We start from the raw sequence: 13,558 nt of genomic DNA on the forward strand, positions 1-13,558 counted from the left end.
GTCATGGTGCTCGTTGCTGCTAAACTCCCACAATGCTCTCTGCTTTAACATGAACTGCCCATCGTCCAAAATGACACACAAAACAACAAAAACAAGAAACGAAACAACAAAAACAAGAAACAAAATGATAAAACTGAGACAAATTGACAAAAACTAGACATGAGATGACAAAAGCGAGACGCAAATCAACAAAAACGAGATGCAAAATTAATCAAACATGGCATGTTCACTGACAATTCCTGGTTCGAATCCTGGGGTGGGCCTGGGATCTTTCTGCATGGAGTTTGCATGTTCTCCCTGTGCATGCGTGGGTTTTCTCCGGGTACTCCGGCTTCCTCCCACAGTCCAAAAACATGCTGAGGTTAATTGGTTACTCTAAATTGTCCGTAGATGTGAATGTGAGTGTGATTGTGTGTCTGTATATGTAGCCCTGTGACAGACTGGTGACCTGTCCAGGGTGTCCCCTGCCTTCACCCGAGTCAGCTGGGATAGACTCCAGCACCCCCCATGACCCTAGTGAGGATAAAGCGGTGTATAGAGGATGGATGGATGTTCACTGACATTAGGTAAATATGGAGCTGATCTGTAGGAACGGAACCCCAACGTGAGTCTGGGATGCCGTTTATTTCAGTTCTACTGCCACCAACCACCAAGCATCTGTCATCGTGATGCTAACGGTGTGATGCTAATGGTACTAGCATGATGTGATGCTAATGGTACTAGCATGGTGTGATAGTAATGTGTGATGCTAATGGTACTAGCATGATGTGATACTAATGGTGTGATGCTAACGGTACTAGCATGGTGTGATGCTAACGGTACTAGCATGGTGTGATAGTAATGTGTGATGCTAATGGTACTAGCATGATGTGATACTAATGGTGTGATGCTAACGGTACTAGCATGGTGTGATGCTAACGGTACTAGCATGGTGTGATACTAATGATGTGATGCTAACGGTGCTAGCATGGTGTGATGCGAACGGTACTAGCATGGGGTGATACTAATGGTGTGATGCTAACGGTACTAGCATGGTGTAATAGTAATGGTGTGATGCTAATGGTACTAGCATGGTGTGATGCTAACGGTATTAGCATGGTGTGATGCTAGCGGTACTAACATGGTGTGATACTAATGGTGTGATCTAACAGTACTAGCATGGTGTGATAGTAATGGTGTGATGCTAACGGTATTAGCATGGTGTGATGCTAGCGGTACTAACATGGTGTGATACTAATGGTGTGATGCTAACGGTACTAGCATGGTGTGATACGAACAGTACTAGCATGGTGTAATGCTAACGGTACTAGCATGGTGTAATGCTTGCGGTACTAGCATGGTGTGATACAAATGGTGTGATGCTAACGGTGCTATCATGGTGTGATGCTAACAGTACTAGCATGGTGTGATGCTAACGGTATTAGCATGGTGTGATACTAATGGTGTGATGCTAAGGGTGCTATCATGGTGTGATGCTAACGGTACTAGCATGGTGTGATGCTAATGGTACTAGCATGGTGTGATGCTAATGGTGCTAGCATGCTGTCCTCTATGGAAACACTAACTCTGTGTTCTGTTAGAATGTTTCTCTTAATCTCTGCTGGATCCAGACCAACGTCTTCCTCATCTGGAACTGAACTCATGCACAGAAGATAAATTACAGCTCTGCACCAGAACTCATTTCACTGAGAAAAAAACAATCCTGCTGCTGCTTTCTGTCCTGCAGAGGAACTGTGAGATCTCATTATTATGGGATGTTTTCTAGTCATTAGGGAGACAGAACATAAAGATCAGAAATAAGGGTTTGGAATGAACACAGTTGAACTGAACATCCAGACCTTCTCTGGATCTTCAGGTCTTTGTGGTGAGGTGGACTTATTTGTTGTTGTTTTTATAACGGCCAGGAGAGAAAAGTTTATTCTGAATGTAAACTCTGTTTATTACAGAGCTCATATCAGCTAGAAATGATATCAGGATCAATTCACACATCAGATTCTACTGATGTTAGAGAAATAAAAGTTGAAGAAATGTGAACCAAAGACATTATTTTAGTAGAAACATGGATCCATCCATAGATATACACTTATGGTAACTATATGGAGACACTAGACCAGCCTGGACTGAATATTCTGTACCTTTTTCCATTTTTTTAGGACCAGTAATTATCTACTATTGACAGTACACATGTTTGCGTTATATTGGACCATTTTGGAGTCATTTAGGGGAAAATGAGTCGTTCTGGGCAGATTTTAAGACATTTTGCACAATATTTCTCATGTCTGGGACCAAACTGGAGTCATTTTGATCAAGTTTCAAGTAAAAGTAGCAAAAAAAAGGGACAAACTTGAACATATCAGATTCTACTGATGTTACAGAAACAAAAGTTGGAAAAATGTGGACCAAAGACTGTATTTTAGTAGACACATGGATCCATCCATAGATAAACACTGACAGGACCTTTATGGAGACACTAGACCAACCTGGACTGAAACTTTTGTTTTTAATGGCAGATTATTGTCAATTATTGATATTTTGGACAATTCGACTCATTTTGGACCAGTTTGGAGTCACTTAGGAAAGCATTTTGAGTCATTCTGGGCAGATTTTAAGACATTTTTCACAAATATTAAACACATTCAGGGAAACCAGGAGTCCCACAGAACAGGAAATATCTCTGCAGAAAGTTTTTCAAAATAAAACAGATTTTTCCAGTTTTACTTTCCAGTCTGACAGACAGGAAACAGAGCTAACCTCGTTGCTAAGTGTCCAACAATCACTTTGAGATTTCTAGTCTCAGGCCAGTTATTATTTAATAAATCTGTGACTTCCTGTGGTCATTAAAACTAATTAGAAGCTCAATAAATAGGATGTTCAAAACGGTAACTTTGAAACCCGATGTTTGGTTTAAAATCTAACACTGTTGTACACAAAGTTCATCTGATGGAGAAAGAAACACATCACATGACCACCATGTAAGTTCCGGGTCACACCTGTGGGATTGTGGGTAATGCAGTCCGGCTGCAGAGAAATGACGTGGAATAAAAACAGAACGACTGCTGGTCTGAAGGACACACCGGAAATGTGACCTTTAAGTTTCATTTATTTCATATTACAGTGCTTCGTATGGATGGTGAGCTAGCATATGGGACCCATCTAATCTCAGAAAACTAGCTTCAAAAGCTTTCTTTTGGAATTCCTCTAATTAGAGACGCTTTTTGTAAAACTTTGTGTATTTCTGAAATGTTTGTGTGTCTTTATGCTCCCAGTTTTCACGGCGTCAGCTTACTGAGAAGAAAATAAATGTTGAAAGACGTCTGTGTGATGCTTCATTATCTCAGAGCGGAGATGCTGACCTCATCACCTGCATGTTCATCTGAAGACGAGTCAGCAAAATGAAGTCAGCAAAATGAAGTCAGCAAAATGAAGTCAGACACTTCAAAGAGCCGAGACTGAAGACAGACTTCAAAGACATCAGAGCTGCAGAGCAATGCCTCCTCACTTCTTACCTCCGTCAGACTGGATCTACAGGAACACAGAGATTTCTATCACCGTGGCCAGAACCAGGACTAAAGATAACTCCATGGAGCCTCCAACGTCAGGAGAACCAGGACCAAAGACGACTACATGGAGCCTCCAACGTCAGGAGAACCAGGACCAAAGACGACTCCATGGAGGCTCCAACGTCAGGAGAACCAGGACCAAAGACGACTCCATGGAGGCTCCAAAGTCAGGAGAACCAGGACCAAAGACGACTACATGGAGGCTCCAAAGTCAGGAGAACCAGGACCAAAGACGACTACATGGAGCCTCCAACGTCAGGAGAACCAGGACCAAAGACGACTACATGGAGGCTCCAACGTCAGGAGAACCAGGACCAAAGACGACTACATGGTGGCTCCAACGTCAGGAGAACCAGGACCAAAGACGACTCCATGGAGGCTCCAAAGTCAGGAGAACCAGGATCGAAGACCACTACATGGAGGCTCCAACATCAGGAGAACCAGCACTAAAGACGATTACATGGAGGCTCCAACAAGAGAGTGACACGGAAGTGGATTTTCACTCCTGTCCCATCCCACTCCCACAGAAAAAAATCTTGTCCCGTCCCAATCCCAGGCCAGAGTAAAAAAAAAATCCTGTCCCATCCCACTCCTGGTAAAATGGCTCCCACTCCCATCCCACTCCTATTCAGAATGACTCCCACTTCTGTACCGCTCCCTTTTTTTCCCCCCTTCCTCTAGTTTTTAGGCAATACAATGAATTTGATTTGATTTTCTCCCTGTTCTTTTTTAGATTACTTTGTGTTCTGCAGTTTCATTTCAAAAGATATGGCAACAGGAACAGTTCATCTCTGGTAAAATTAGGACCCATTTATTACCTCGGTCCAAACAAAAGTGCCTACCTTAGTGTAATAAACCCAAACATATGAAGCTTCATTTTGCTTATTTATTGAGCAATTGTTCCCTTTGAATGAATGAATAGACCACTTGTCCCTGACTCACTGCTGTACTTAACTATGGTTAAACACGTTTTGCAAGTGGCATATGGCGTGTTAACGCCGTCACACTCGACTCTCGTGAAGCTGAGCAATATTTCCGACTTCCCTGCCATTTCTGTCAGCTTAATAGATAGGTCCTTACTTCTTACTTTCGTTGCAAATCAGTTTTTAGCACATCAGATTCTACGCCAGTGTTAACTCCCTCCATTGCTGTTCTTCTTCTTTGAATTACGGCGGAGAGCAGCGGCTGGAAGCACTGTTGGCTTCTGGGCCATGTAGTTCTTCTCACTTCCATTACAGTGTAGGCTTATTGGCAAAAAAACCTACAAAATGGCGGCGCATGTCATAAATTATATTTTGTCTTATTGATTGGTTCCCGCTCCCGTCTGCTCCCGTTAACTTTTTATCCTGTACCGTCCCAATCACGTGATCAATAGTAAAGCTGACTCCCATCCCGCGGGAATCCCACAGGAATCCTGTGACCTGCGGGAATCCCAAAAAAAATGTCAGTCTCTAGCTCCAACATCAGGAAGAACCAGGACCAAAGACGACTACTTGGAGGCTCCAACGTCAGGAAGAACCAGGACCAAAGACGACTACATGGAGGCTCCAACGTCAGGAAGAACCAGGACCAAAGACGACTACTTGGAGGCTCCAACGTCAGGAAGAACCAGGACCAAAGACGACTACTTGGAGGCTCCAACGTCAGGAAGAACCAGGACCAAAGACGACTACATGGTGGATCCAACATCAGGAGAACCAGGACCAAAGACGACTACATGGAGGCTCCAACGTCAGGAAGAACCAGGACCAAAGACGACTACATGGAGGCTCCAACGTCAGGAAGAACCAGGACCAAAGACGACTACTTGGAGGCTCCAACGTCAGGAAGAACCAGGACCAAAGACGACTACATGGAGGCTCCAACGTCAGGAAGAACCAGGACCAAAGACGACTACATGGAGGCTCCAACGTCAGGAAGAACCAGGACCAAAGACGACTACTTGGAGGCTCCAACGTCAGGAAGAACCAGGACCAAAGACGACTACATGGTGGATCCAACATCAGGAGAACCAGGACCAAAGACGACTACATGGAGGCTCCAACGTCAGGAGAACCAGGACCAAAGACATTAGAACCAACTTCAAGATTCAGGTTGTAAAAGAGGCTCTTACTTGCCCAGGATGGCTATTGCGGCTGAGATGGTGAAAAGAATACGGTGAAACTTGTAGAAGATGCAGATCTTCATATTTATTCACCAGCACATCACAGAGCAGTCCGACAGCATTTCCCCCAGCACACAGAACAGGCACACCCTCAAAATCCCCTCACACCCAATATATAGGTGAGCTTAAACCACTACGTCCAATTGGTAGGTAGAGTCCAAGGAGCAGTGCAGCAGAATTATTTACAATATCTTACTATTTATGTACAAAATAGGCCTATTTCTTGTTAGCATAACACATTACCATTTACAAATTCATATTTACACTTCAAACTACCCCTTTAAGTTACTTTATTTACCCACTACAATACGTTTTCCCCAGCCCAACTTCCTCTCCCATGAGGCCACTTGGCTCAGTCCAATCAGGGGAGATGAACAGCACCTGGACTGCACTCACATGTCCATGGAGTACCCCAGCCAATCACCTCAAAGAAAGGAGAAACTCATGAGGAAGCTGGAAATCAACCAATAAACTTCTATGTGCAACTAACTAAATAAGGATCCAATCTTTAGCTACTACACAGGAATAATGGGGAAAATAACTGTAAAGGAATAATAATCAATATGGTAACTTGTGTGTGCAGTGGTGAAATACCAAACACTAAATATATACACAAATATACAAAATAATGGGGGTAAGTGGGGAGCTTACACCTGATCAGTGAGGGAAGGTGGACAATCCCTCACAAGACCCAACATTAGAACCAACTTTAGACCCAACATTAGAACCAACATTAGAACCAACATAAGAACCAATATTAGACCAAATTAGAGCTAACATTACATCAACAAAGAACCAACATAGGAACCAACGATAGACCAACATTAGCACCAACATAAGAACCAATATTAGACCAAATTAGAGCTAACATTACATCAACAAAGAACCAACGATAGACCAACATTAGAACCAACATTAGACCAACTTAGAACTAACATTAGAACCTACATTAGTATACCGTAGAACAAACATTACATCAATATTGAACCAACAATAGACAAACATTAGACCAACATTAGGACCAAATTAAAACCAACTTTAGTCAAACTTAGAACTAACATTAGAACCACCATTAGTCCACCTTAGAATAAACATTACATCAATATAGAACCAACAATAGAACCAACATTAGACCAACATTAGGACCAACTTAAAACCAACATTGGTCAAACTTAGAAAAAAAATTACATCAACATAGAACCAACATAGAACCAACATAAGAATCAACATTAGAACAACATTAGAACCAACAACATTCCATTCTCTTTCAGTCCATTCATCTTGTTTATTTTCAGAAAACGGCCGACAGTAAAAGTCACCAGAGAAATAAACACTCAGAGAACAGAACGTGGACCCGAGCTGTTAAAGTTTTCGTTCAGCCCAGAAACTCTGCGTGTTCTTAGCGTGTGCATCAGTGCGTGAACGTGTGAATAAGCATGTGTCTGTGTATGCTGTGTTTCCAGCGGTGCGTTAGCGGACGTTAGCTCAGCTCAGTTAGCCGTGCTGCCTGCTCATGCGAGGCCATGGTCTCGTCTCCACGGTTACCATCCGTCCATCTGTCCCCGGTTCTGGGGTGTAAATCAGAGGACGGCTGGCCGAGCATCACTCCATCCGGTTCTAAACAGCACTGGAGATCATAGGAACCTCAGAGGAACCCAACAGAGAACACTACAGAACAGACTGAGGAACATGAAAAAGCTTTCTGAGACCTCTGGAGGAGGAAGAGGAGGAGGAGGAGGAGGAGGAGGAGGAGGAGGAGAAAGAGAAAGAAGAGGAGGAGGAGAAAGAAGAGGAGGAGGAAGAGGAGGAGGAAGAGGAAGAAGAGGAGGAGGTGGAAGAGGAAGAATAGGAAGAGGGGGAGGAAGAGAAGAAAAGGAAGAAGAGGAGGAGGAAGAGGAGGAGAAAGAGGAGGAGGAGGAAGAGTAGAAAGAGGAGGAGGAGAAGGAGGAAGAGGAGGAGGAGGAAGAACAAAGGCCTGAAAACTCTCCAGTCGTGTCCAACAGAGGTTCTGTATCCATGGCAACAGGACAGGAGCAGTATTATGGGATAAGTTTTCATCTGTTTGTGTTGAATGAAGTCAGAAGAATAAAAACATCTGGAAGATGGAGACCAGAGATCTGACCCGTAGAGAAGTTTACCTGGGCAGATCTCCATGGTAACTGATGCTGAGGAGCTAGATCTCCATGGTAACTGATGCTGAGGAGCTAGATCTCCATGGTAACTGATGCTGAGGAGCTAGATCTCCATGGTAACTGATGCTGAGGAGCTAGAGCTCCATGGTAACTGATGCTGAGGAGCTAGAGCTCCATGGTAACTGATGCTGAGGAGCTAGAGCTCCATGGTAACTGATGCTGAGGAGCTAGAGCTCCATGGTAACTGATGCTGAGGAGCTAGATCTCCATGGTGCATTTGGATTTGTCTGAATTTATCAGGATTTCCTTTTATCTGAGTCAGAGCTGTACATGTAGATGAAGCGGCTCCAGTAGAAGGGTTCATTTTAGACTAATTTCTGGTTTATTTTAGGTTTTGTCTTACCTGAATCAGAGCTGTACATGTAGACGAAGTGGTCCCAGCAGAAGTGCTCCAGCAGCGCCATCAGAGGCTCCTGCAGCTGAGGACGGAGCTGCAGGACGAACTGGTTGTTGGTGACGACGGGGAAGGACGGCGTGACGAAGCAGACATGGAGCGAGCCGCAGAAAGACATCAGCATGTTGACGGTCCTCCGGTCGTACAGACCCATGATGGCGTACACGCCTTTGGAGAACTGGGAGCAGACTGGAAACACAGGAACACAGAGCAGTTAGACACTGGGTTCACTGGTCATGAGGCTCAGAAACACTAAAGACAGGAAAGAAAATAATTATAATTAAAACAGAGAAACAGAATGCCAGACTGAAAAACACATCAGTTTATTAGGAAATAAAATAAAATTTAACATAATATAAATAGTAAAGTTTTGGTGCATTAGGTCGCCATCAGAGCAAAAAATAATTGAAAAACATATGTGTAATATATAGAATGTAAAAATACATAAGTAATATATATATATATATATATATATATATATATATATACATATTTAAAATGACTTGAATATTATATATATTTAACTCTAACACCATTATAAAGTCTTTAAATCAGGTAATATTGTTATTTTACAGACATTTGGCTTCATTTTAAAGAAAATCACATGTATTAAGGACTAAAACTAGAAAATAATGAGTGAATTAATAATGATTTAACCAGTAAACATTTCTAATTGAACTAAGGGTGTGTACGACATTTATTTTATTTATTTAATACTACTATGCCGTATTAAATAAATCTGTTCTGTAAAATATCTGCTCCCAGACGTACGTCACTAAATGAACCTGAAAAACTGCTTTTAAATCAGCTAAAATATTTGGATTTTACAGACATTTGGCTTCATGTTAAAGAAAATTACGTACATTAAGGGCTGAAAATTGGCAAATAATTAGTGAATTAATAATTAATTAGCCATCTACCGGTCGACAGTTTTTTATGTTATTCATTTACATTTTTACCTTAAAAATACAGGCAAGAACTGCAAACAGTGGCCACATAAATAGAAAGAGCTCTAGTTTAAAATGATAATTTGTTCATCTGACTTGGATTCATTAGGGTTTATCTGGATTTTTCTGAGTGTTCTGCATTTATTTGGATTGATTGGGAATTATCTTGAATTATCAGGATTTTATCTGAATTTTTCTGAGCTAGTCGTGTATCTCGATGTATAACTGCAGTTGTTCTAATGAGAGCATTCTGTTTCTGTGTTTTTACTAAGTAAACCCGTTATCGTCGTCTCTAATCTCATGTTTTCCTGACACGTGGTTTTAACGTCGTTCTGCTTCTATTTCCATCTAAATGTGGAGAACGTTCCAGTGTGAGTCGGTTCCGTTAATGTGAGTTCCAGGAAGACGAGGGAACTTTCTCCACATTTATTGTGTCTGGAAGCCGGAGGCTGTTTACTCTGGAGCTGCTGATTGAATTTGTTTTTTCAGGCAGAAATCACCAAAAGTAGGTTAAAGCTGGAGGCTGGAGGCCGAGTAAACATCAGCAGCTGCTGTCAGATGTTCTACCACGAGGAGAGAACCAGGAGATGAGTCAGCAGAACCCAGAAGAACACAGCAGGACCCAGTAGAACCTGGTACAACCAGCGGAACTCAATACAACCAGTAGAACTTAGTAGAACTCAGTAGGACTCAGTGGAACCAAATAGAACTCAGTAGAACCCAGTAGAACTCATCAGTAGGACTCAGCAGCAGCTGGTTGGACAGGAACTCTCTAAAAACCTCTAGAACCAAACCAGAACTAAACCAGAACTAAACCAGAACCAAACTAGAACCAAACCAGAACCAGATTAGAACCAAGCCAGAACTAAACCAGAACCAAATTAGAACCAAATCAGAACCAAAACAGAACCGGATTAAAACCAAACCAGAACTAAACCAGAACTAAACCAGAACCAGATTAGAACCAAACCAGAACTAAACCAGAACCAGATTAGAACTGAACCAGATTAGAACCAAACCAGAACTAAACCAGAACCAGATTAAAACCAAACCAGAACTAAACCAGAACCAGATTAGAACCAAACCAGATGAGAACCAAACCAGAACTAAACCAGAACCAGATTAGAACCAAACCAAAACTAAACCAGAACCAGATTAAAACCAAACCAGAACTAAACCAGAACGAAACCAGAACCAGATTAGAACCAAACCAGAACGAAACCAGAACGAAACCAGAACCAGATTAGAACCAAACCAGAACGAAACCAGAACCAGATTAAAACCAAACCAGAACTAAACCAGAACTAAACCAGAACCAGATTAGAACCAAACCAAAACTAAACCAGAACCAGATTAAAACCAAACCAGAACTAAGAGTCCGTATTGAGCCTAAAGTCTATCAGAACTTCAGCTGCTCCAGAACTGGTGTATGTTTGTTTTACATTCTAATTAGGTTCTGATGAAACCAGTCGATAGAATTTACTCCTCAGGATCCTGTTTTTAACAAAGAGAATAAAACAAATAAAAATCACTCCATTTATCAGACAGAAACTGTAAAAACAAAAGAAAACAAAACAAAAACATTCTCAACTTTAAAAGGAAAAACCACCAGATCTGAGCTGAAAGTTCTGATATTTAATCAGAACGGACTGATTCTAAATGTGTCATTTTAAAACTGAACTCAAAGCGTTAGCAGAGGACAAAAATGAGTGTGTGTTATTGTGTGTGTGTGTCCAGTGCTAACATGCTAACAACAACCCTCTAAATAACTGCTCCCTGTGGGGCCCTGCTATCAGTGCTAACATGCTAACTATAGCCGTGTGCCTGCAGGCGGATGCTAACGAGCTATCTGTCTGTTAGCGTTAGTGCCCCGCTGGGACGACAGCAGCTCCTCCATCAGAGGTCAGAGCGCCAGATGCTGGCAGCCCTGGGACTCTTTCTGCTGATCTGTGTTCACAACGGCGTCCAGATGTGCAGCAAAGCGGAAAGGTGATGGAAAACACACAAACATCTGTCTCCGTTATCAATCAGCCTCATTAAACCCACGCTAGTTTGTGTTTGTTCTCAGTAATTAATGGATTGTACGTCTTCATTACCAAACATAAAGCGTCAGCACTGAGAGAATAAACAGCTTTACACAACAACAGAGACACAAAACGACCACAGAGTCACAAAACGACCACAAAGAGTCACAAAACCACCACAAAGAGACACAAACCACCACAGAGACACAAAACGACCACAAAGAGACACAAAACCACCACAGAGACACAAAACAACCACACAGAGTCACAAAACGACCACAAAGAGTCACAAAACCACCACAAAGAGACACAAAACCACCACAGAGACACAAAACGACCACAAAGAGACACAAAACCACCACAGAGTCACAAAACGACCACAAAGAGTCACAAAGAGACACAAAACAACCACAGAGACACAAAACAACCACAGAGACACAAACAACCACAAAGAGACACAAAACCACCACAGAGACACAAAACCACCACAGAGACACAAAACGACCACAAAGAGACACAAAACCACCACAGAGTCACAAAACGACCACAAAGAGTCACAAAGAGACACAAAACAACCACAGAGACACAAAACAACCACAGAGACACAAAACAACCACAAAGAGACACAAAACCACCACAGAGACACAAAACCACCACAGAGACACAAACAACCACAAAGAGACACAAAACCACCACAGAGACACAAAACAACCACAAAGAGACACAAAACAACCACAGAGACACAAAACAACCACAGAGACACAAAACGACCACAAAGAGACACAAAACAACCACAGAGACACAAAACAACCACAAAGAGACACAAAACCACCACAGAGACACAAAACCACCACAGAGACACAAAACGACCACAAAGAGACACAAAACCACCACAGAGACACAAAACAACCACAAAGAGACACAAAACCACCACAGAGACACAAAACAACCACAAAGAGACACAAAACCACCACAGAGACACAAAACGACCACAAAGAGACACAAACCACCACAGAGACACAAAACGAAAACAAAGAGACACAAAACCACCACAAAGATACACAAAACAACCACAAAGAGACACAAAACGACCACACAGAGTCACAAAACCACCACAGAGACACAAAACCACCACAAAGAGACACAGAACGACCACAAAGATACACAATACAACAAAGACACACAAATGACCACACAGAGACACAAAACGACCACAAAGAGACACAAAACAACCACAGAGACACAAAACAACCACAAAGAGACACAAAACGACCACAAAGATACACAATACAACAAAGACACACAAATGACCACACAGAGACACAAAACGACCACAAAGAGACACAAAACAACCACAGAGACACAAAACGACCACAAAGAGACACAAAACAACCACAGAGACACAAAACAACCACAGAGACACAAAACGACCACAAAGAGACACAAAACGACCACAGAGACACAAAACAACCACAAAGAGACACAAAACCACCACAGAGACACAAAACAACCACAAAGAGACACAAACCACCACAGAGACACAAAACGACCACAAAGAGACACAAAACCACCACAGAGACACAAAACGACCACAAAGAGACACAAAACAACCACAAAGAGACACAAAACCACCACAGAGACACAAAACGACCACAAAGAGACACAAAACCACCACAAAGATACACAAAACAACCACAAAGAGACACAAAACCACCACAGAGACACAAAACAACCACAAAGAGACACAAAACCACCACAGAGACACAAAACGACCACAAAGAGACACAAAACCACCACAGAGACACAAAACGACCACAAAGAGACACAAAACAACCACAAAGAGACACAAAACCACCACAGAGACACAAAACAACCACAAAGAGACACAAAACCACCACAGAGACACAAAACGACCACAAAGAGACACAAAACCACCACAGAGACACAAACGACCACAAAGAGACACAAAACAACCACAAAGAGACACAAAACAACCACAGAGACACAAAACAACCACAAAGAGACACAAAACCACCACAGAGACACAAAACAACCACAAAGAGACACAAAACCACCACAGAGACACAAAACGACCACAAAGAGACACAAAACCACCACAAAGATACACAAAACAACCACAAAGAGACACAAAACGACCACACAGAGTCACAAAACCACCACAGAGACACAAAACCACCACAAAGAGACACAAAACGACCACAAAGAGACACAAAACAACCACAAAGAGACACAAAACGACCACAAAGAGACACAAAA

The 13,558-nt window shown here is 42.3% G+C and overlaps 1 protein-coding gene across 9 annotated transcripts in view; it reads right to left on the reverse strand.

Moving 5' to 3' along the window:
- The window catches only part of gria1b (glutamate receptor, ionotropic, AMPA 1b), a 120,209-nt gene that overhangs the window by 59,071 nt on the left and 47,580 nt on the right, over positions 1-13,558 (reverse strand). For all 9 annotated transcript variants that reach the window (XR_007937297.1, XR_007937294.1, XR_007937295.1 and 6 more), the window contains exon 3: positions 8,260-8,499. Coding sequence is in view for 5 of the 9 variants with exons in the window: in XM_051937964.1 (XP_051793924.1) it covers positions 8,260-8,499 (240 nt within the window). In the remaining 4 variants the exon portion in view is untranslated. The remainder of the gene's footprint in view (positions 1-8,259; positions 8,500-13,558) is intronic.

The sequence above is a fragment of the Acanthochromis polyacanthus genome, chromosome 17 (assembly GCF_021347895.1).
Source record: "Acanthochromis polyacanthus isolate Apoly-LR-REF ecotype Palm Island chromosome 17, KAUST_Apoly_ChrSc, whole genome shotgun sequence".
NCBI classification, from domain to species: Eukaryota; Metazoa; Chordata; class Actinopteri; family Pomacentridae; genus Acanthochromis; species Acanthochromis polyacanthus.